At 47.3% G+C, this 23,843-nt stretch overlaps 1 protein-coding gene and 2 long non-coding RNA genes across 3 annotated transcripts; 2 read left to right on the top strand and 1 right to left on the bottom strand.

Annotated features, from left to right (window-relative positions):
* Positions 1-3,770: 3,770 nt before the first annotated feature.
* On the bottom strand, positions 3,771-6,380 carry LOC146594716 (uncharacterized). Its single transcript, XR_014896116.1, has 2 exons — positions 6,292-6,380; positions 3,771-3,923 (listed from the first exon to the last, which is right to left on the bottom strand). It is a non-coding gene; the product is annotated as an uncharacterized LOC146594716 (long non-coding RNA).
* ATP6V0C (ATPase H+ transporting V0 subunit c) lies at positions 6,292-18,492 on the top strand. The gene is made up of 3 exons (XM_085307003.1): positions 6,292-6,376; positions 16,102-16,285; positions 17,661-18,492. Exons 1-3 carry the CDS (start codon positions 6,301-6,303, stop codon positions 17,863-17,865), a joined length of 465 nt encoding a protein of 154 aa, XP_085163129.1. The 5' UTR covers positions 6,292-6,300; the 3' UTR covers positions 17,866-18,492.
* Positions 18,493-20,050: 1,558 nt separating this feature from the next.
* On the top strand, positions 20,051-23,416 carry LOC146594714 (uncharacterized). Its single transcript, XR_014896117.1, has 2 exons — positions 20,051-21,355; positions 21,433-23,416. It is a non-coding gene; the product is annotated as an uncharacterized LOC146594714 (long non-coding RNA).
* The last annotated feature ends 427 nt before the right edge of the window (positions 23,417-23,843 follow it).

The following is a 23,843-nucleotide window of genomic DNA, read 5'->3' as shown; positions in this document are numbered from 1 at the left end:
GAGAGCTGGCCTCCTCGTCCAGGGAGCCCAGCTAGTGCTGCCTCTGGAGCCTCTCTGCAGCTGAGAGGTTCATCTCCCCAAGAAGRTTCCTACGTAGCAGAGGTACACACAGGCTCAGATGTCCTGCTCCACCCGGCCCCTGCCATATGGCMTTTTCAGATAACCCAAGATCCTGACCTCCCCATTTTCAGAAGAGGATATCACTCCAGAGCCACAGGGAATGTGGAAGAGTCAGACAATTAGCCTTCAAAAGCAKGCCCTTGTGAAGAGGCTGGAGGAATGGCCAGCTGTCTCGTCTGAGCCCCATGACTCTAGCCATGTGATTTTGGTGAGACGCCGCAGGAGGCACCGAAAGAGGAAATGCTCTGGCCCAGTTYGCACTATTTTTGGCGAGCGTTTGCTGCCGAGCGCAGAGTGACGGGCCCTGCAGTCACTGGTGCTTTCCCTGGTCGCCTCCCATCCCACTACCCCCATGCTGCTGGTGCAGCCTCAGCTCCGCTGGCCCCTGCAGACCCTCTTTCCTGGCTCTGTCTCTGCCGAGCACCTGCCTGGGGCCAGTGTGACCTGAGTCCTGCTCAGAGGAGAGTCACTATAGGGTCCTAGAAGGCACAGAGCATTTTTTAACATATTAATACCAAATTACCTATTGCCTAAGAAGCACTGGGTAACCGCCAGAGCACTTTCAGAGCATCGTCCAGGCCTGCAGCCAGGGCCAGTGCCTCCTTATCAGGTCACACTAACCCCGCAGGAGGTGCAGGATGAACTCAGTTGGCTTCCCAGATCCCTTCCAGCCCTGCTTTTCTATTACAGGAACGTGGAGGAGGCAGAAGCTGTCTGTGCTGTTTATAAACAAGAGTTTGCTACACATACAGATCCCAGGGAAATCACTGCTGACTCGGGCTAAGCACTACCCTRTGGTTGCTGCTTAGCAGTTGAGGTACAAAGTCATTGCAATCAAGAGCCAAGCATCACCACTCCCCTCTTACAGGCTGGCCTGGAGTTGAAATGTAGGTCTACAGCAGGCCCGCCAGCCCTACTGGGGCCAGGCCTGGGGGAGGACGCAGAAGTGGGGTTGATGGCCCAGCAGTGGCTGGTGAGACTGCCCCCAATGCAGCCCCACGCTGCCAAGCCCTTGCGCCGGGGTCTGTTGGCATCTGGCCTTGCACTTCACCACGTGCACCTCCCCAGAAGGACCTGCCTAGAGCCAGATGGGGGTCAGGGCAGCGATGCAGCCCTGCGCGCTACGTCACTCGCCCGCATGTCATGTCTGCAGAAGGATTGGTACGCATTCCTGGGGAGGTGAGGAAGGCATCTCTGGGCAGCCAYTGCACGACCACTCAAAAGCAGCTCCCAAAAAGCGTGGTGGTCGCCCAGAGGCTGCATCTGCTGGCAAGCCAGCCTCAGCCCACTGCTCTCCCAGCTCCTCCCTGGGAAGCACACTGATAACCTGAAATCGCCCTTTGACTGCATTTTGCAGGCAGGAATGAGCCAGGGAGTGTGTGCAAAGTTCTGCACATCGGGGAAGGGAAAGGGGGGGGTGTTTCCAGGGTCCCAGCAGCCATCCCGGCCCTGGGTGCAAGCACCTGAGCTCTGCTCCCTTTGAAGGGTGCCGATCATCGGAGCTGGAAAGGACTTGGCACATTTCTCTCTCTTTGGGAGAGAACTGCCAGCCAGTTCCTAAGGCGGCAGGGTTTGCTAGCTAAGGACACCATTCACCACATCCGCGCCACGTTAATCCCTCCCTCCCAGCACCCGCGTCATCCCTGTGCTTCGCCAGCAGGCGCCTTTCTTCCAGCACTGGGTGTGCAGCCAGTGAAAGGAGCAGCAACCTCTGCTCCGGCCCTTTCCTCGGCCGTGCAGATCCAGGCCTCCGCGCTGCAGCTGGGAAGAGCTTTTCCCGTTCCCCAAAAGCACCGCTCAGCGCGGCAGATGCGAGGCTCGCGTCTGCACGCTGGGGAGMCTGTGCTTGCCATCCCACCAACCCTGCCTGGTCTGAAAATGTCTTCTCCTCCTCTGCCCCATGTAGGTTTTGTGCTTTTTCATGTCCTCCTCAGCTCTACCCATCGTGACAGCAGCTGGGGGAACCGGTGGGGCTCAGCAGGCAGGAGCACTGCTGGTGGGACATCCCACCATCAGCCATGGGTGGTCGAGGGTGGCCGTACAGTGCATCCCACCACGTGGGGTGAGCAGAGGAGAATGGGGCTCCTGCAACCCAGGCACTGCTRGGAAGGTGGTCCCATTGCAGCGCCCAGGCCTTCGCCCCGTGTATACACAAAATAGTACCATATTTGCACTCGAATGTGTGAAGGCAACTCCAGTGGCCCTGAGGAGGTATCATCCCCCCTCCCCGCCTGGCACCAGGAGGAATCGGCGTTGGAGGGGACTGCAAAAGCTGCCGTGCAAGGTTCAGTGGTGCAGCACCCTTCGCAGGGCTCTCACCRCAGCTCACTGCCTGCTCCTCTCCTGGGATCCTGCTCACAGCTCTTGGATGGCCCTGGAGGCAGGAGGCACCAGCGCAGGGGACTGCATGGCCTTGCCCTCGCCCCCTTCGATCCAGCACGGCCCTACAGTGGGCGTTCGGGGAGCTTGTGCTGCTGCAAGGACAGRAGGAGGCCTTCATGTCTAGGCCCAGCAGCAAGACTCCAAACTTCCTCCTGYCTGGGCACATTTTTCAGGGAGCTTGAAGCAAATGAAGAGGAACCAGTCTGACCTGTGGCCAGCACAACTGGCTTTGGGAGAAAACTCGAATAGCTGAGGTAGAAGTGGCACATCCTGTTCTGGAGCAGCCCTACTTCTTCTGGCATTGCCCTGGAGCCCATGGCCCCATGTGGCTCTTCTCCCCACCATACTGGCACTTTTGCAGCTGAAATGACCTCTTGGTGAAGAAAGGTGCCAGAAGAAGAGGGGAAAGGTATCCAAAAAGTGGGGTTTCTCTTTCTAGGGGCAACCTGGGCTACTGTGAGAGGGGCTGTCATGGTCCCATGGCCCAACGCCCTTGTCAACCCGCCRTAACGCATCCACGCACATTCCCGTAGCCCCAGGAGGCCTCAGAAAGAGCAAGTCTCCCCTGCAACCTCCACCTGAAGGGACCAGATGGGCAAAGGGCCAGAGAGGAGAAGAGGGCACAGAGCGGCCTCRGGTTGCACCAGCCAGCAGGCTGCATCTCCCTACTCCCTACCKGCTGCAGTGTTCCTTAGCCACTGCATCCAGCTGCTCCACAGCCCTGGGTCCCAGCGCCAGGTTCTCCAGGTGCCCAAATCTAATCCAGGTGCAGAGAGACAAACTGGTGAGTCCCAAAAGAGAAAAAACACTGTGTTTCCCCTCTCCCAGGCTGCCCAGCRCATCCTTCCTCATTCATGCCTGAGCCACACTCATTGCCCCTTTGGGTTGTTTAATGAACCTCCCCATGCATCGTTCTCTGCAGGGAAGAGGTCTCCAGCAACCCGGGCTGGTGCCAGGCTCAGGAAGTTGAACAGGAGCTACAGCAGCTGGAGAACAGGTCAGATCCCCTGGGCTCGGTGTTGCATCCCTGGGATGGCGCCAGCAGCTGCCCTGGGTAAGGATGCACAGGCCTCAGGCTGAAGTTATCCAGCCTTGCCACTGCCTGYGGTTGAAGCTTGGAGGAAAGCGAGAACAAAAATAGTTCACCCTTTGCTCAGATTTATTACCGTGGTCAAAAGCCCCTTTGTACTTAGCAGAGGATGAAGCAAAACGATGTGTGCCAAGGGGCTTGCAATCCACAGCTATCACTCCAATAAAAAGGAGAGGGCAACAAGAGCAGCTATTTTTATTATTGCATTCATTGGCAAACCATTTCCAGGTCTTGTCAAGGCTTTCAGTTCTTTCTTTTTCCTGACTTGAACAGGCAGAATCGCAAAAAGCTTCATAAACCAAAAAATTCCAAGGAAACAGGCAGTTTGTATCTATAAAAACATTKCGAATTCATTTGATTATGACAAAAAACCTTGCATTTCCATTTCAGCTACATTTCATTGATTTAGTATTACTAGTTWAATCGCTTTATAGCAAAAAAAAAACCCATAGAATCATAGAATTGGTGAGGTTGGAAGGGACCGCTGCAGATCATCTAGTCCAACCCTCAAGTGAGTGGCCCATACAGGGATCAAACCCGTGACCTTGGCATTATTAGCACCAAGCTCTAACCAACTGAGCTACACCTAACCCCCAAAGTTTAAACTTTTACAAGACACTGGAGAAAACATGGGTTGAAATATTTTTGCCCTCTCGTTCCTTCCTTGCAACCCCAGATGAGAAAAGGCATTTTGGGCACCTCCTCTTTGCAATTTGATGTATCAACTTTATTTAATGCCAACCCAAGCCTTCAGCATCCCAAAACTGCAAGTGCTGATTTGGACAGGTATAAGAAGGAGCCTTCCAACTGCATTTCTCCCTGCCTCCCATTRCTCTTCCTGCTCTCCAGTCATTTTGAGCACAGCTGAAGGTCTGGGCCGGTAACACAGCAGCAGCCAAGCCGGGACGGGCAAGCCATCCACCACAGTCTGCTCCTGATCAGGAGGGGTTGGTGGCCATGCAAAACTATGCATCCCCTTGCTCTGGGAACACACTCATACCCTTATCACGGGCCAGGACACGGCAGGGGGCTTGTTTTGATGATTAGCACTGTATGTCCCTGTCCACAGCTATCTTCAAAGCTACCTTTGAACCTTGCTGTTGGCTTCCTATGGACATCAAAGAGGTCTTCACCATCCTGCTTTCCCCTCCTCAAGAGCTGTTGTCCTTCTTGGGGTTGACACCATGTCCTTTGCTTCACTGCGAAGCTGACCAGCTACAACCCATAGAGTACCCTCAGCTGCCTCGTTCTTCACCTGGCCTATCCTCAGGCTGGAAAACCTGTGTTGGGTGAAAACCCACGTTGGGAGTACCAGGGCTTTCTGCTGCCGCTGGAGGTACCGAATCRTCTGTTATAGGCTCTGAAGAGCTAAGAGCAAAGGGGGATTTGTGATTTTTTGCTCAGCCAGAAGTCAGGGAATTTGCAAGGAAGGATTTCAGCTCTATTCTCATCTGCCCTGTAAGGTCTGATGAGGTTGAGGTGTCCACAAAAGTGGCAACAGTGACAAAAGTGGATGGCCTTGAATTCATTAAGCGTTGTGATGTTTAAAGGCGTTGCAGGATCAGCAGGATTTGCAGCAGCAGTAGCAAAAAAAAAAAAAGGCAGATCAAACTGTCAGTAAATGCCCCCCACCCAGAAATAATGTTCTTTTCTCCTTGAGCACACTGAGCCGAAGGAACAGCAGGAGCCGCGCTGCCAGGGCAGGCGGCCGTAAGGCAGGTGCGAGGCGTTTCGGCCTCGGAGCGAATTTGCGGACAGGTTATGCCGTCTGCCGAGGCGAGGGGCGGTGATTAGCCCGCGCACCCTGCCACGGGGAAAGCGCGAGGCGGAGGTGGAGCGCAGGGCACGCAGGCCACGGCTCACGGCCCGCGGCCCACGGCGCGGAGCGGGCGCCGCCGCGGCCGCCCCCTCTCCCCCCCGCCCCCGACAGCGGCGCCGAGAGGTGGGGCCACCGCCGGGGCGGGGCCGCGCCGAGGCCACGCCTCTTTATGCTAATGAACGCTGAATCACGCTTGCAGGGCCGACGCTACGGCCGGCCCCGGAGGCAGGCKACTGAACCACCTCAGCGAGGGGAGGGGAGGAAGCCAGCGCGGCCGAGCGCTCCGCGCGCCGCAGTGGGCACGTGCAAGGAGGGCACGCGCTCAGTTCACTATCGTGGATAACAGTCTTTGTAGGAGTGGGCAATTGTGGCTGCGGGCGCGGGSGCGTTTGGCTCTTGTCCCCCCCACCAGCTGCCCGTGCATGGTAGCGTCCCGGAGGGAGGGACGGAAGGGCGCCGGGCGGGGGCGGGGAGAATCACGTGACCGCCTGGTCGCCGCCATTTTGTCTTGCGGTGGCTGGGTATTTAGAGCGCAGCGCCCGAGCTGGTAGCTCACTTCAGCCGGGAACGAGCTCAGAAGTGCTACCACCCCCCTCCACCACCCTGCTTGGGGCCGGCCCCCCCTCCCCCCTGCCCAGTACCGGCCTCCACCCCGTCTCCCTCTCCTCCCTCCCCCTCTTCCCACCTCGGCTTCCGCCATTTTGTCGCCGAGCCCTGCCTGAGGAGGACCCGGAGCCCCGAGGCAGGCGGCGGAGGGTTTTCTTCTCCCCTTCCTTTTTTTTTTGGTGCTTGTTTTTATTTTTTTGTGTTCTCAGCTTCCTCCAGCTGCGCGTAGCACACAGCTCCCGTCCCCTCTTCCCCCACCCCCTTAGCCCAGCACCTCAGAGCCATGTCGTCGGGCAGCACCCCCGAGTACGCCTCCTTCTTCGCCGTGATGGGCGCTTCAGCTGCTATGGTCTTCAGCGGTGAGAAACCTTTCCTACCGAGCCGTATCCCCGGGGGGCGGAACGGCTGCCTTGGCGCCGGCGAGGGGAGCTGTGCCCTGGCCTCCGCCATGCTAGGGGCAGGTGTCCCTCGCCCGCCAGCGGAGGGATTTTCGGCTTGCCGGCTCCCTGTCGGGTCGGGTGGGGGAAGGTGGCGGCGGGCGCGGGGAGGAGCGAGCACTGCCTGGGTTTCCGCGCTGCGTTAGCGCGGAGGCTCGTCCGCGGAGGGGCTTTGGGGAGGGAGAAGGGGTTCCCCTTTTTCCCCCCTGAACGAGGGGGGCCGGTAGTGGCAGCCGCTGGGGATGTGGGGGTGTTGGCGAAGGAATTGCCTAGAAAGCCTTGCTCAGCGGAGCCTGGTGGCTGGCCTGGCTGTGGGTGTCCTCCGTCAGAGCGCTGGGGGTGGAGAAGCCAGAAGCGGTCCCACCTCCTTGGCTGAAGGCGCCTGCAGGCGAGGCGGGGGCTTCCTCTGGGGCTGGGAGCGAGGCGCGGGGCCTGCCCCGCCGTGGGGCCGTGCGGGGCTCCCACCGCAGCCGCTCCCGCGGCGTTGTTCTCCCCTGCGCCCCCRCCCCGAGCGTGTGAGCCCCGGTGAGCCGGTACCCTCTGAGCCCGCGCTCGGTCTGCGGGGGCGAGCGGGCGGCTGAGGCTGCCTGCCACCCGCCGAGCCGGCTCCGCTCCATCCCGCCCCCTCCGCCGGGCGCCTCGGCTCTCTCGGCCTCCTGCCCGCCGGCGCTCCCGGCCGCTGCATCCGGGCTACCGCGGGCGCTCGGGAGCCGGTGAGGGGCGCGGGGGTGACGTCACCGCGGAGGGGGCCCCGGCGGTCACGTGACTGCGGCGGCGCGCCGGCGCCCCAGAGCGTGGCCGTCGCAGGGGTCCTTCCAGCGGGCGTGAAAAACCGCCTGCAGTGACGGTGCCGGACGGCTCCATGGTACCAGTGGCTGCCTAGACGGCAGCAGCCTCCCCCTGGAAGGATCACCGCCTTCAGGGAAGGCCGTTCTCTGCACTGGAGACTGAAGGCTGCTTTCAAGGAAGAAGGGCTAAACTGGTACAGTTTGGTCAGTGGTCTCCCCGTTGCCCTTCAGATAACTGTGTAATACAGTGGCTGATAACTGTCTGCCGTGTGCTTATTAACGCTGAATTAGCTGTGCTTTCAGATCTAACTTGTCAGATACTACGTGGCCATCCTCAATGTCAAAAACACATAACCTAAAGGCCTTGCTCTCATAATGTTGTACATGTTATGATGAGTTTTAATATCTGCTGCTGTGTGTGACCTTCAGGAATTTCCTCAGTGCTTTCACTTAGCARTTTTTGATGGTGAATCTGCGCCAGTCTTCTATAAGATCAAGTCACCTAGTCTTTCCAGCTTCTCCAAGAAGATAGAGTTGATCTGSTTCTGCACTATTTGGGCTGGATGTAGCTTTCCCCCCCATAAATAGGGCAACAGCTATTTTTAAAATGAAAACATATGAATGCTTTCAGTCCCACTAGGAAGTGGTCTTGTGCACCTGAGCAGTAAGACTTAAATATGCCAGTTCCTTTTAGGAGTAAGACTAGTTTTAGAGAGCTTAATGTCACTAAAAAGAACAGATAGTTTCTGACAGTCTCTTTTTAAAATGGGAGCTGCACCAAATATCAGAAAATGAAACTTCTATGGTGGCARTTCATCTGCATCTTAAGTCATTGTTTGGTTAAACTTGGAGTGAATTGGGTTGTTGAGCAGTATCACTCTTCCTGCRGAAGAATGTTTATGCAAATGTTCATAAATCCTGTTGTACACCAGAAAGACTATTATATGATCCTTAGTCTAAGACTCTCTTGTAGCCTGAGTAAAGCCTTCACTAAATGTTACTGTTACTGCTGAGCATGAGWGTTGCCTCATGGATCACATGCAATGACCATCCATCCAACAGTGGCTTGGATGGGTTCACTTCTTTGAAGTATAGATACTACAGTAAGTAGGAGGAACTCAAGTCTCTTCAAAAGAGGAAAAGTTAACCCATTCATTTACATGCACACACATACACTGACCTGTTGTCTGTTCATCTGTTACCTCATTTTGGTTCCTTAATTAGGAATTAAATGAGAGTTCTGAAGCAGCTACAACTTGARTTGCACATGGCTGTTAGTGTCCTTGGCCTCACTGATCATGTTGAAGTAGCCTCTGAGGTGGTAGCTAGGTCTCTAAAGGTAGAGTTACAGGAGCTACTCTTGTTTGATTAGTATTTTGGATTAGAAACAGCACTTGTAGGGAAGCTATCTAGACTTGCTGGTGTTGGCAAAGTTGACTGCCTAGCAGTTTCACATGTTTCCTAGCTTCYACCTTAGAATGGAAAGACCTGATTTTACTGTGTATGCTCTTGATCAGTTTGTGCCAATTAGCGGGATGAAGGCATTYTATGTTGAGGTAATTAGTGGCCTACTGTCTTGGAGTTCAAGCAGTGTACTTAWGCTGGATAAGTGGGGAGTTTCTACAGCGTTACTGACATACTATTTTCAAGAAGTTACCATAGTCTACAAAACTATTGACTTAGAAGCCACTTGATCAGTGATGATGATGGAGTAATAGGCTAAGACATCAKTACATTTTTGGGAAATGAAAAGAAATTGAGTTGGCAGATTCTTGTCTTTTGCAATACCAGTAATTGAGGTCTTAACTTCCTTAAAGTTCAGTATTTCTGCAGTTATTTGTGCAAAATTGAACTTGGGAGCAAAACGTAGACATTAAAATGTTTAAAAGGCCATACAACTCAGTCTTTCTCTGAAAGCCTCACAGTGAGGGATATAAAGTTGAGTTGGCATTTTAGTAAGAATTCAAAGCATTACTTGGCATCTCTAAAGTAAGACTGAAGTGTTTCCTAGATACTGTAGGTTTCATGTTKTATTGTGGGATTGCAGATAAAACAAGGAGGCTTTGAATTAGGTAAGCACTCAAAATGAGTTGATCTGCTGTACTGATGAATGATGGTAACTGTCATTGCTATTGGTATGTGACTGGTTCTTGATATGGAGTCTTGGTGACAGATGATTGTAATACTAGCAGATGTGATCCATCAAGTTAGATTCTTAGGGCACTAATACACATGATGAAGAATAGTCACCTGCCAAATCTAAATAGATATTGCTAACTCAAAATTATTGTCTTGATTGTGAATGCTGCTGAACTACTTGTCTAATTAAATATCTCAATATTTTTAAGGTAGTGCTGCAGAGGTGTCAGTATACGATCAGCTAACATTTGCAGTGCCATACAGCTTTCCCGATTGGGATGCAGCACTACARCGTGTTCTGATTGTTAATTGAACATTAATTGTTAAAGCAAACTGATTTAGAATCAAGGAGCTTAAAAATCAGCCTGGATAAGCAGTGTAAAACTGCCAAAAGAGTCCTAGATCAGTGTTAATTAGTGCAGTAATCATGTCTGATTCATGCTGTATCTAAAGATCAGATTCTTGTGGAGCTTGTATTTCAGAGACCTGTTTCTAGTAAACATGTTCAAGTTCTATACTGTCAAGGCTAGTTTGATGTGAAAACAAGCAACTTTATGCAGTTCTGTTTGGTGTTTGAACATTAACTGCTGATAGTAAACAGATAGCAAAACTTGTTCTGGTCAGCTAGTACTGATGGCATCTAGAAAGACTACAGCAGGCTCCTGTGACCTTGGCTATCTTCAAACCTGCTTACTCATTTGGTGATTACAACCTGTTCTGATAGCTAAGGTTCCTTTATTTCCTATATGTAAAACATGTTATTGGCTCAGTGTCAGATGCTGTTGAGTGATCAAGTTATACAAGTGTTTCCATGTGACTTCTGCATGTCAGAAATGGAAAAACATGGTATTGGGCAAAGCTGTCTGATTTGGTGCTTGCTGATGCTTTTCATAGAAAAGCATGGTGTCTCAGGCTTACACTGCTGTTGACTTTGGTGTTAGTTTGATTTTGACACCCTGTTGAGTGGGGGGCTCCTGACATTCAGTGCCTTTCATACTGTTACAGCGTCAAGCATCTGGAAGATTGCTAATGAAGAGAATTTTAGCCAACAGTTTTAAAACTAGTTCTATGTCCTACTTCTCATTGTTGCTGCAGAGCATATAAAATAAGCTTTTTAGTGTCAGCTAGGGCCACAGATAYTGCAGCAGCTGGTTAGTTAAGTGACCTCCGTGGTGAACTTGCTAGCTCAGAATATCTAGCTTAATGCAGCTGACTGAACCCTGCACAGTCTGATTCTGGAAGATACCRTTTCTATAAACAACTTGAAGGCAAATTATGCTTATGCTTCCTGAAATGTTGCTGTCCCTTGAGTCTCCCCAAGGGGAAGGGAGCTGCTGACTTCTCAAGACCAACCTATACATATCATCCAAAGAGAAGCCTGTAGATTCCTTAGCTGTAACTTGTGGGGGGGGGGAAATGAAGCTGCAGAGTAAAGTGCAACTTAAGATGCCATCTTCTGTTCCAGAATCACTAGAGAATACTTCAAAGGCAGTGTGGTATGAGCAGGAATAGTTGCACAGGAAGAAACTTGATTATCAGAACTTGGAACTGCTAAACTCTGAAGTAGAGACTAGCATAAACCATCTTTTACTGCAAGCAGGTAAAATATGGACTCAAGACAAAAGTGTTGTAACAGAAGTGAGTCAGGTAAGCAATGTTTCTACAGCTTAGATAAACTAAGGGAAGACATCTAAATAAGGGCATCCTTTCCACTCAGTAAATACYGGTGTTTGGAACATCTGAAATCCATATTCAGCATAAAAATGAATAGAAACAGTCTTAACCATTGGCTCTGCAAAACCTGGCTGAAGCAGACAATTTATGCTGCTGCTTGTACTGTGGCTGACTTGCAAGTATGCCTAATAAGACTCCTGTGTCTCACCCTGAAGTCACTGTAGACTACACAGTTTGCAGGTGCTCTGGGAGCATTCAGGGCAGCAGCAAAGATGAACACCAGCTGCCTCAGGATCTCTGATCATGCTTGCTTTTTCTTCCTAAGACTAGTCTGTTCCATCTGTCCTGAGTCRGACTAGCTTCAACCAGTGGTTGCAAGCCTAAAAAAAAGACTTCATTCTGATCAGTGATACTTGAGACATCTGGCTTCAGAAGTGCATGCTTCCACCTGTTCAGCTGTCATCACAAAATGAGGTGTAACCYGTTGAGGTTGCTATACTTCCTTCAAGAAGTGAAACTTGTGTGGCCAAGTGAGTCTGTTGGATGTGCTGTCAGATGACTGGCTTTGCTATGCTTCAGAAGTGAGACATCTTACCTGCAAGTGACTTCTGCTGGTGGTATGGGCTCTTTTTGGCCAACTAGATGAAAATGACTCCTGCAGCAGGTTGAAATAACTGCTCTGCTAGTCAGCTTCTGGAACAGTGGTCCACCCAGTATGAGAAATGGGTCACCTTTAAATTTGCAGGGCGGTTTGTACGATAAAGATGAATAGCAAACTAATGGACTCAGCTTCCATGTTCATGGACCTGTATGCTGCCTTGCTGGCTTAAGAGCAAGCCTGCACTCTGGTGTAATGTACAGTCCTTATCACACTTTGCAACACAGCATCTGAATCCAACCCTTTTGCAAACTAGAGTACCTTTAAGTCAGTGGTTTTGAGCTGCTTGAACAGCTATCTAGTAACTTTTTTAGACCACCACTTGTACAGCATAACCATGAGGAAYTGGCAGACTTGGTTTTCAGATTTGCTGAATGAGAGCAAATTGCCTGTGTTAGCCTTGATGACTGATTTTTGTTAATTCTGTAACCTAAAAGTGCTAGGCTTACCTGAAGCCTCCATACCCTCTGAAGTTAGGGACAGTATGTTTTTATTCTTCTGTAATCCTACAGAAGGGGACTCACCGAAGAACTGAAAAGCATGTAACTTCTTGTAGAGTGGCTTATCTGTTTACTCTCAACAGTTACCAGTGGGGGCCTAGCTAAAGTATTCAGTCAGTGATTTGAATTTGCATAGGCTCCAAATATTCTGCTGATGGGGCAATTTTTTACCTGGTGATGCAAATGTACACAGCAGCAGGGTTTTATTTATGAGTTATCCATGTGGATTCTTACTGTAATCTGAGGTATAGCTGTCTTCCTGTTAAACTTGTTGGCAGGAAAGTCTTTAGAATATCAGTGGGAAGAAGCTTGTTTCTTTGAAAATGCCAAAGCTTTTGGCGTGGCAAAGCAAGCAGTGTATTTGACCTGGATACAACTTAAACTGTTGGAGAACTCAACAGAACAAAGCCTCACAGATCTTTAGGTGAATTGATATCTGCTGTTTGGTTCAAGGGAAGCTTGCTTCTTACTGTATAGGATAGCCCATTTGATACTGGATTAATCAAGCTTCCAGATGTGAGTTCTTATCCAAGATGTAGTGTTTCAGACTTCTATGACAGTAACACAAAATATGTAAACGGAAAGCTTGGCTTTTATTACTAAATCATTTGCTACTGCAAGGAAATACTGTTTATTAGTGTTCTGGAAATCTCTCCTGTATCATACACTGCTCCTGTTTCTCACCACAGTTAAGTGGGTTTTCTATACAGCAATCACTTGCTCTTAATGGACTGAATGCTGGAGTATGCATAGCAAGCTCTGAACACAAACCTCTGATTCTTCGACTAAGCATATATAGATGTATTGCAACAGCTGAGGCTGGAGAAAGCTGTATCTGTGCAAATAATTCTTTGGCTTTAAGGCTGTTGATAATGCAGTCACTACCCAGCAGTTGCAGTCTTGGTGGGTAGTAATAAATACAGCTCTTTCCGTTTTTGTCTTCCATATACGTGTCTTCAAATTGTATTCACTGAGAAGGTTTCAGAAGCCATATCCCTATCTTGTAACTCAAAGGTAGCCTAAATGTAGAATGTGTGAAGTACTGTGCTTCARATGTGTGAAGTACTGTTTTTTAAACACTCACAGTTGTCCAGAGGTACATGACAACTGACCTGAGTGCTAAGTGACCCACAGCTGAAGAGCGGTGACATTTGATGGCTGTGTCCTGGTAGGAGATGGAAATAGGCTCTGCCACCTGGAATACAGTATTGTAGTATTGCCAAAGATGGAGGGAGCATTTTAGAGGTTAGTGAAGCACAACAGAACCAGCTGTCCTGTAAGGGATGCAGCTATAGGAGACTCCAATGTAAGCCTGCTGATCAGGTTGCTGATACAAGACTTCACTGGGGGMAGATGTGCCAAGCCCTATTGAGGCTGTACTTAACGGGGCATGTGACTTCCCTCACCTCCCCTCAGGCCTGGTAGTGTAATAGCTCTTCAGAGCTATATAAAACTGTAAGGTGTGACAGCTAGCTGCCACAGTCTGTGTAGACTAAAGGCTTGTCCAGATACCTTAACAAATTAAGGTATAAGTGTTTGCCTGTGCCCCAGATTAGATCAGCTGAGAATTCACAAGTTTGCTCTGATCTTCCCTTCCCTTCCCCAAAACCTTAAGCAGACTGGCTTTCTGTAAGCAATATTACAAAACTAGCTTCTGTGTGGATCGGCATGTTAATTGCAACATGTTTAAATAACTTCAGGTTTGGAGGAACTACTGACTGCTCTGRTCTTCAACAATGAACTCCCTTTCCCTCACAAGCCTCCGCACAGGATTGCGGACAAGAGTCCAGACAAAAGAAATGASTTCTATGAAATGCTCTGGCCAGTCTAGAAGTAGTCAGAATCTTTTCCGCATACTTAATGTCTCTGAAGGATGCTCCAGCCAGAAGAGAAAGCCCCTAATTCAAGTTAGATGTAGGGTARTTTCTATCTTCCTAGGCCTCCCAAGGGAGGGGCACTTCACTGCTGTCACTGATTTTGCTGGGTTAAGACTGCACTGGTTTCCAGGCGCATAGTTTAAATYTCCAAGTTCAGCTCTTGGTTCTGACTTTGTAGTAAACTAGACTATTTTAGATGTGAAGAGTTTTTCAGTGTGACTTAGAACTGAGGCCATCCTGCCTCAGTGGTGATCAGGATTTTGACTGGAAGAGAACCAGACTGCAGGGAATTCCAGAGCTGTGCTGGTACAGCATCAATCTGCAGTTCATTGAAACTTTCCCTTCAGGCTAGTGTAACTAAACCTAAACTTCCTGCTGACAGTGAGACTTGAGTTAGCACTGTGCCTTTACTAATCTTCTGAAGGTTTAGTGCAAAGCCAGGAGGACTACTATTYGGTTCTTGACTGCTTGAGTAAGACTCTGTAGATGCTGATGTGAAGCAGGAAACTATATATCATAAACCCATGAATACCTTCCAGTAACTCTTCTGGGCAACAACACTCGGATGCTACTAAGAGGAACAGGAAGTCTTCACTGTGGAACAAGCMGCTCTCCCTTTTAGAAGGGAGTACAGAAGCTTTTTGTGTGTGTGGATTGAACAAACTCGAGTGTAGCAAGTGTCTGAATAGTAAAGTGACTTGAAATCCTCRTAGCTTTGGCTACTTCTCAACTGTGTTTTAGAGCAGGCAAGAGCACGGTTTCATGCTAGTTAAATAGGACTTACCTCTGAATGTCTCCCTGATGGTATCTGAAAAGGAGGTTCCCTTTCCAAATAGCTGAGTTGTGCTGTTTCAGGTACCTAGTCCTGGATGTCTGCTGACCTCCATATTATCTCTTCACTGGCTATGAGTGTATTCCCAAGTTCCAATCTGCTTGACTGGGGACAGTCCAGTTATAGGGCTCTTAACTTACTCCAGGATAAGTTTGAAAGAACAGTGAGTCTTCTGAAGTACTTCAGAATCAAAGCATGAAGCATTCATTGAAGCTTTTGTGAGACTAACTTAAGTTTTCAAGGCAGAAGATCCTTGTGGGGTAGGAATACAGGTCTCTCAAATCCAGCAGCTCTCACTTAGAGGTGATAAGCCTGGGTTGTAGTTTGCAAACCTGGCTTTGGATTCATGGCTTAGTCTCTGTGTGCTCAGATGATGCATCTGGGTGGGTGGTGATATGCTCCAGTGAACTTTAGGAGCAAGGTTGTTGTAGTCTTCTAAGCTATAATCTCTGCCATTAACTGTGGTTCCAGTAGTTGGATTATCAACTGTTTGGACTTGAATCTCTCACAAGTAGAGAGATTGGCTGAACAGTGTCCTTTCAGCAAGGAATGAAGCACAGCAATAGTATACACATTCACTGCTATCTCAGTATATTTGATACAACTGAAACTGTATACTTCATCTCAGACAAAGCCAAGAGCCAGGCAGGCTTTGTGATAAAAAGACTTCTGAAGGATGCTGGTGGGAGACAACTTGGCCCAAGTGGCCTAAAGTTCAGTGACTATAAAACTTAACTTTCAGTCATGTTACATCCTGCTGCACTAGCAAGGTGCCTGCTGCATTTTTCTCCATAATTCCACTGAACAGAGCCTCTCCAGTGTGGACTTTCTGAGGACGTGAACTCTACAAGGTCAGRCTTAGACACTAAGCCTTGGTCCCTATAGAGAATGGATCTCTGTACTGGAGCACATTCCCTAACATGAAGCTAACTAGGTTGGAGAAAGTGTTTTATCACAGATACCAGAAGAGCACCCTCTTATCTAGTTTCCATCTAGATAAATGGACAAATCACTTCCCATCCTTTAGGGGAGTGTTCCTGGCAGCAAAATCAAGTAGTCAAGTGACAAGTTAGACTTGCACAATTCTCCCCTGTGCTTACTCAATGGTTCTAATGCTGCGGTCTAATGAAAGATACAGTGTTTGGGGACATGYTTAACATGATGATTTTTCTCTTCCAGCCTTGGGAGCTGCTTATGGAACAGCAAAGAGTGGCACAGGCATTGCAGCCATGTCTGTCATGAGGCCTGAGCTGATCATGAAGTCAATCATCCCTGTTGTCATGGCGGGTATTATAGCCATCTATGGCCTGGTAGTGGCAGTCCTTATTGCCAATGGCCTCTCACCCTCTATCACGCTATTCAAGTAAGTTTGTGCTATGCCTATTGTTTTTGTTCAAGTTTGTCTTAATCACTATTTRGTTGTTCCCAAATGGGTGGGTGTCACCTAACAAGGCCACAAGCAAGACTGGCAATGCAGTGCAGTGTAARTGCTAAATGATTCTAGCCAGGGCTCCAGAGTTTGGGCTGGATTTCAACTGTCTTGCCTAGTGTCTTAGTTTCAGTTGTAGGGATGCTGACTAGTTTACTGTATTTTATATATTAGCAAGTTATATGTATCATCTAAATAATAAATTATGTATGTTAGCTAACAAATCAGACATTCTATTGCTAGAGGCAGTGCAGTGGTTTATAATTTGTGTTTGGACAGTCCTAGGACAGGAAGCTAAGGTGGTTTCATGGAGCCAGATTCTAGACTTGGAATATTCAGGTCTTTCCAAGGAGTTAATCAGACTGTCTAAATAGTTCAACTGTTGCCTCGGAGATGCATGTGAATAATTAATATTGCTGACTTCTTTACATGCTGGTAAGCCAATCCTCAAGGTATGCAGGGCTTCTACACCTGCTGCAGTCTGAAACTTAATCTACCTTTGSCTTTTGAGAATAGCTGGAACAAGCTTGAGACTTGTCAGAGTAACACAAGGCCTCTGAGATGTTTAACAGACTAGACACCTGCATCATGGTGCAAGCTGTAGCTCACGAGCCTTATGTTTGGCCTAATCATATTCAGCCCTGATCTGAGAAACAGCAGGTTCAAATGTTCCTTCTTGGTTACCAGATGGTCAAATACTGATAGACTGCTCCTCAGGTACCCCAGTCTGGAAAACCAGACCATTCACATGAACCTGACACACTCATGTCAGTCAGTGCAACCTTCCTGTGCTGTAGTGCGGGRGACTTAATTTATCCAGATGTGCTGTGATAAGGTTGCTAAAGATGGGAAGCAAACAGCTGTTAATAGGCTACACAGCACAGTGGGATAGRTGTTACTGCAAATGGTAGTCCAGACACCTGGAATAAGTACTGCTCCAGCAGCATGCTAAGCCTGGTGCTGACCAAAGCAACTACAGGCAGGCCCAGGTGGCTGTGCAAACTTGTAGGCCCAATAACCAGGCTTAGTTTACATGGCATATTTGACATCAGCTGATCAAGATCCTGCATAGCTCCTGATTCTTGAAGTGTGTGCTTTCTGAGACAGCTAGCTTCAGTACTTACCCTTAAGCAAGCAGAGCATATCTTGTTATGGAAGCTTTTGCTGCAGGGAAGATGCTCCCTTTATATGTTAATCCTTATTATTAACCCCCCTAYTCTGAGGAGAGCAAAGAGCTGACTAGCCTGAAGTTAAAAGGTTGGGTTTCCTGTTGCTTGCCACTGAAACTTTTCTCATCTCTGTCCTACAGGAGCTTTCTTCATCTGGGTGCTGGCTTGAGTGTCGGCCTCAGTGGTCTGGCTGCTGGTTTTGCCATTGGCATTGTGGGTGATGCAGGTGTACGGGGAACAGCACAGCAGCCTCGGTTATTTGTGGGCATGATCCTGATTTTGATCTTCGCTGAAGTTTTGGGTCTCTATGGCCTCATTGTTGCCCTTATTCTCTCTACAAAGTAAATGTCACAGTGTGATGTAAAGAGATATAACAAATCCACATTTAAAAGAAGCTCCAGAATGAAAATGGTSTCTCCAATGTGTACAGTTGTCCCAATTTGGTAGTTGATCTCTTGTAAATGAGCAATGTATGTTAGTGACTTGTCTGTCCTGTGTGTACTTCAATATTAAATTGGATGGGCTGCTCCAAGCCTCCTGCATGGCTTGGGGTGGCCTGTGTGCAATTTTCCACCCATTTGCTGTTAGTACTTTATGTATAAATATGAACTAGACATGTAATTTTTTCTCTTCACTGGATGTTTATTTATAAAAGACTTGACATGTTCATACATCTATGGAGCAAGGATTTTCAATTTCCCATGCTATATATATTAATCTTATATAGGTAGATTATTACACTGTGGGGTCAATTGTAAGTGCAGAGAATTCCTTGGATGTAATTTTGATTCTAAAGATTGCTGTAGTGTCCTGGTATTGGAGTATGAGAATTGTTTGTGTTATATTACAGCAATTGTCAGAAACACTCCTGTGTTTCCAGTAGTAAAAGCGTATGCTCCGGCATCAAAGTCGTGCACCCAGTGTTGGGTTACAAAGTTATACAATGTTTCCAAATAAAACTTCCTCACTACATTGCTGTAWCAGACTCCTGTGGCTTAATTTAATGTATTTGATAAGTCTCTTGCTGCCTCCTCAGGAAGGGGGAAAGGTTCCCTCAAGAGGATTCAGATGCTTGAAGTAACTGAGCACAGGGAAGTGGAGTCCCATGTGCTAATTAAAGGCTAAAGTGACCTTTCTCCTGGGCAAAGAACAACGGTGCTTCTGACTGCTGCCTGTGAGGAGCAGTCAGTGACTAGTAGCAGTGCTACTGATGCTCAGATACAACCTGACAAAGCAGTATYTCTTCTGTGTCACATGCTAATTCCATGTAGTAGGCTGGGCAGAGTGCTCTGATCAGACTAGCTCAGGGAGCAAGGGTGCAGGCTTCAGCATGTGACAAGGAACAGAAGCTGCCAGAGGTCCTTTGGGCAGCTTGTCCTTCTGCTTGCTGGGCAAAGAAACTTAGCTGGTTGAGAAGCCACAGTGCTAGCAAAAGAYACCTCTAAAATGCTTGAACTTATCCCTTTAAATAATCAGCTTGTAAGTTGAGAAAATTCCAGCTGAAGTTCTGCTGTTACAGCTAAGTAAAGCTGAAGCAACCTTCTCTTGGACTTAAATGTCACAAAGTAATGCTGGAGCTSGTACAACAAATCCACATCAAGAACCCTGCACGTGGAATTTGTTCCAGACTAGCTTCAGGAAGCGCTCACCATGTGTATCACCATTGTGTGATTGGAGAACAAATGGAGCATTTCTTGACTATTATRCTTGGACAGCTGGTACTTGTGATGCCTTGGTGATCAAGTTAAGCTGAGGACTTTGGAATGATCTGTCACAACCCCTTTACTGTCAGTTGTYGTGAGAACATAGGTGTAGCAGTGGTGTGACTGTGTCAGTATGTTTAGTGTATATACCTGTGCAGAAAATGGTTCAAATACATACATTGTAAAGAACTGTGGCCCAAAGCACTGGGAATGTAATTGGAATAGTAACAGCTGGAGCATCAATCTGGCAGAAGCATATTCACCTTCTAGGTAGCTGGTCTCCATACTAGAGGTCATTTGGTGGGTTGTTATATAAGCAAATAGTCCTGTAGTATGAGTTTTCATCACAGCTTCCATGAAGGTGTAGTTTTATCAATTGGTTCATTCTGTTTTCTAGAAGCTGATCTGCCTGGATTCATTTAACAGACTCTCAGCTGTTTGCCTTTGCAATGGGAGTACCCTACAGATCTTATGTTTTAGAATGACTTCAGAGCACTCTCAGCAGTGGTGATGGTAGTAAACCATCTGGTTTACTCTGGGTGTATGGAGACATAAGCTCATATATGGAAAATGATGGATATCTACTGAAGTATCGGATGGGGGCAGAGGAAAGTTTTTATAAAGCTTGCTGATTTTAATCACTTTGATCTCTCTCGAGCAGAAGTAGCAGTCTCAAGCTCTAAACTATTTAACCCAGTGGTCATAAACGCTTATGGAAACTATAGTGTAATTCTCTCTGTGATATTTGCAATGAGTGTCTTCCTACAGCTGTTGCAAAGCTTGCAGCTGGGATGGGTGAATTAGAATTTCAGGCTCTTCCCTGAAAGCGTACTACATTCTGTTTTGCAGTGCTAGTCAGAAGAACTGTATTTTGATTATGTAGTAGGATAGGAGGAGACCTGGCTGAAGTTGTGAATATGTTTATGTGTTTTTACGTTCTTTAGGGGGAGTCTGCTGTCAGCCTTGGTTTCAGCCAGTTTAGAAGAATGTGAACAGTAGAAKAACATGAGTAAATTGCATTTAAGAGAGCAGCTAAATGCTGATGGCAATTATTTCCAGAAGAAAAAAGCAATTTAAAGGCAGGTCTCTGTAGGACCTCTAAAGATCACRTTTTAGCTTGGTGACATCTTACAGAAGAGTGGCGGTTACTAGGCTCGGGTTCATGACAGACATTTACATAACCAAATGCAGGCAAAATCYTATCACCAAGCATTTTGTTTCATGCCTTAGAATGTCAAGCCTTTCTCRTTATTATATAAGCCCACGCAAGGCAGAAGAACAGAGCATAAAACAAAAGCTGGAGTAAGCCTGCATAGGGAGAGGATTGCTTTGCAGTGAGGACTAGCAAAGCAAAGGAGTTATGAGTRAAATTAACAGTCTGAATGTGTTGCTTTAGCCATACATTTGCTCTGGTGGTCACACTAGATCTTCACGGATGACTCCCAGGTGAAAACTTGCATTTCAAGTCCTTTGTTGATGCTGTGTTTTCAGAGAATTTCTCAAGTGGCTCAGGGCATTAGGAAAATTATGGACTTTTCAGTCCCTTTCCCTCATTTACTGCCAGCATTGTGCTAGCAGAGTACCGTCCCTGCCAGGGGATGGGAAGACACTGATGTCAAATTCTCTCTTGCTAGGACAGAATTATACCATGGTTTCCTTAAATGTTTATGGCCACTGGGTAAGCATAGTTGACTTTATAGTTGGTTTGGAAGAGGAGAACAAGCAGTCTCAGACCRTGAAAGGACAGGCTCTAGAGTGCCTGATTCAAAAGAGGTGGCGTCTACTGGCACATAAATAGTTTCTCTCTAGTGTGGCAGATTGCGTGCCTGTGATTGTGCACTGCAGAGTGAGTCAGCCCTGCAGAGAATGGAGCAGGATGGCTCTGCAGCAGCAGCAGATACATGTCCATTAGCAGTCAGTTCAGGCTAGGTAAGGTCAGGAGATGCCTGCTGTCAGATGCTGCATGCATAGACAATGTCTTCATAGAGCTTGCTGACCTTTCTCTTATTTAAATCTTTAATACTAGCTGTGTTTTTTCCCCCMAAAAAAGGCTGCAAGTCTTTGCTTTGCTGATCTGTTGGAGAAGCACATCCTTGAAGTTTGGCCAGTGACTGCTTTCTAGGACTGCTTTAGTAGGTTCAAATATATCTTTAAATGAACTGCAATAAGATAACTCCTGTTCAGAGAAACGCCTATTCCTCTCCCATAGGTATCCAAGGGAACCCTGTGGTTGATGCATTACTGGAGATGGGAAATGAACACCGCTGACCAGAAAAGTGTAACTGTTGGTGAGAAAAGCCCAGCAGCTGGGGTGAAAGAAGGAACAAGCCAAGCAGTAAGAGCTGCAGAAAGCTGTATGAATGAGGAGAAAGCTGTACTTGTGGTTCAAGATCTGAGTCCAGTTTCCAGCATTATTCCAGTTCCCTTGTGTGATGTTGAACAGACTGTGTTGCAGTTCTACACTGTGAAGTGGAGGTGATAATCATTTGTCAGMGATCTAGTTTTAATTATACATGCAGCACACAGCTTTGCTCTGAGTGGAAGCCTGTGGCTGTTTCTGTAACACAAATAGTTTTTGGCCTAGAAGATAGCAGGAAGGAGTCAGAATGCTATAGGAGAACATGTCCAGCAGCTGAGTGCAAGAAATGGTTAGGTCTGAACAAGAAACCTGTCTTCATTCCCATCAGCATAGAAACCTGGGAAAGCCTTGGCTTTATGCTGGCTTAATGTTGTTAGATGACCTGATTTTAGTCTTGCTGTGTGTAGAAGTAACCAGGTGATAACTTGCATGTTCTTTTTCTACATCAATCAGCCTGCTCAATGACCCAGTCCAGAGCCAGCTTTTTATGGGCGCTGAGGCAATTCTGTATAGGATGCTGAGCTGTTCACTGGCATTACGAATTTTCCCCCTTCTCCCATGAGAGTGAGTCTTCTGATATGAGGTGGATTTTGCACCCAGCTTGAGCACTGAGGGAATGGGAGTGTCTGTCAGTATTTTCAAGTAGGTTAATTCAGAAGATTTTGGTAAAAACTTGCTTCAGGATTACTGTAGTGGTCAGTGGTAAAGAGGAGTTGCATCTCTTCAGCGTTTCTTATTTCAGAATCAGGATTTCATCAGCTCCAGCAAACCATAGAATGTTTGCTAACAGAAGGATTTCATCACCATCATTACAAATGTGCTAATCCCATCTGGACTCTTAGCTAGCGGGGGTGAGTGATTATTCAGCTGATAGGGTCAAACTTAAGATTGTTTGAGAAATTTCAGCCTTGAATTTCTAATATGATTTTTTTTTTAACTTTAACCTTCACCTGTCTTTCAGATAATTGCTTTAAATTACTGTGTTGTCCTAAAAGGAAAAGTCAACTAAATTTACTTTAAAAATCTTCATGGTTTATCTTTTTAGAGCTTCCAGTTTGGGATAAACTCAGCAAGGGAAATTGCTCAGCATGGGGGTGATCACACCCCCATGTGGAATTACTTCTATTTCAGTTCAGAATATAGTTTGGGTAGCAGTTGAGTCCTCAGTGTCTATGATCTGTTGGAATAGTCTGGTTGGGTGACGTCTCTAAAATTCCTTAACATATGTGTATAGTAGGATTTTATCTGTGATTGTTTAGGGATTGTTTTATCTTGGGAGATCTGGTTTCCAGAGAAGCATAGTAACCTGGAAAAGTAAATATGCTTTAGGAGAATAAAAACCTCATGAAGAGAAATTAATTCCAAAAGCTAAGCAATTGTTTCAAACTACAATGCAACAGCAGATATAATAAAAATAACTCCCAATAAACCTTGCTTCCCTCCCAGTTTAACCACACGGATGTTGATTTTGTGGCCTTTTACAGTTTCCATCTTAGCTTGCCATAGAAAACCTCACTGTTCTACAGGTGAGATTACCTGTGTCTGACATACAGGGATTTACCACTTGTACTCTTAGTATACCTCTTTCATAGAATCGATAAGGTTGGAAGGGACCTCTGGAGATCATCTAGTCCAACCCCCCTGCTCAAGCAGGGTCAGCTCTGCAGGTATGAACCATCTCTTTCTCCAGATACAATAAACAAAAGAGGAATTCTTCCCAGTGCCATTTACTCTGGAACATGACTTTTTSTGTTTCAAAGTCAAAAGGATTGTGTTCCCATCTCTGTTTTTGTTACTGTCACTCACTAATAAATGCTGTTATCTTTCTCTACAAGCCATGCTATATTTAAGCTCCTTAGACAGTCACAGCTTTGCTACTCATGTCTCTGAATTTCTGTGTCAGACTAGTTTCTGTATCAAAGCTTCAAAACCAAACCATCCCGAAACAATCCCCCCACCTACAACCACTCCCCCACCTTGAAGTATGTTAGGACCAGAACTATCGTAGGGACCAAACTGCAGAGTGCTGAATGCCTCCCACAAGACCCTGAGCTTTGACATTTCTCATCGATTCCTATCAGAGTGGGASAGTTGGATAGCAGGAGGCCAAGAGGTGGCCCTGGAAAACCCCGTTACTCAGGTTAGCCATTTTTCTTTTGCTGAGGGAATGAAATGTGCTCACCACCTGCTGAAGTCACCAGTAAACCTCTCTGTTTACTGAATGTTTACTGGTGACTCTTTTACTGGCCCTGGTCCCTTAT

This window comes from Rhea americana, unplaced genomic scaffold (genome assembly GCF_003343005.1).
Source record: "Rhea americana isolate MKP2758 unplaced genomic scaffold, rheAme1 scaffold_250, whole genome shotgun sequence".
NCBI classification, from domain to species: domain Eukaryota; kingdom Metazoa; phylum Chordata; class Aves; order Rheiformes; family Rheidae; genus Rhea; species Rhea americana.
This window is presented reverse-complemented; position numbering and strand designations above follow the sequence as displayed.

Coding starts and splice junctions, on each gene's coding strand:
- ATP6V0C (XM_085307003.1), top strand. CDS start 6,301: ATGTCGTCGGGCAGCACCCCCGAGTACGCCTCCTTCTTCGCCGTGATG. Junction 6,377..16,101: donor AGCTGCTATGGTCTTCAGCG/GTGAGAAACCTT, acceptor TTTCTCTTCCAG/CCTTGGGAGCTGCTTATGGA. Junction 16,286..17,660: donor CCCTCTATCACGCTATTCAA/GTAAGTTTGTGC, acceptor TCTGTCCTACAG/GAGCTTTCTTCATCTGGGTG.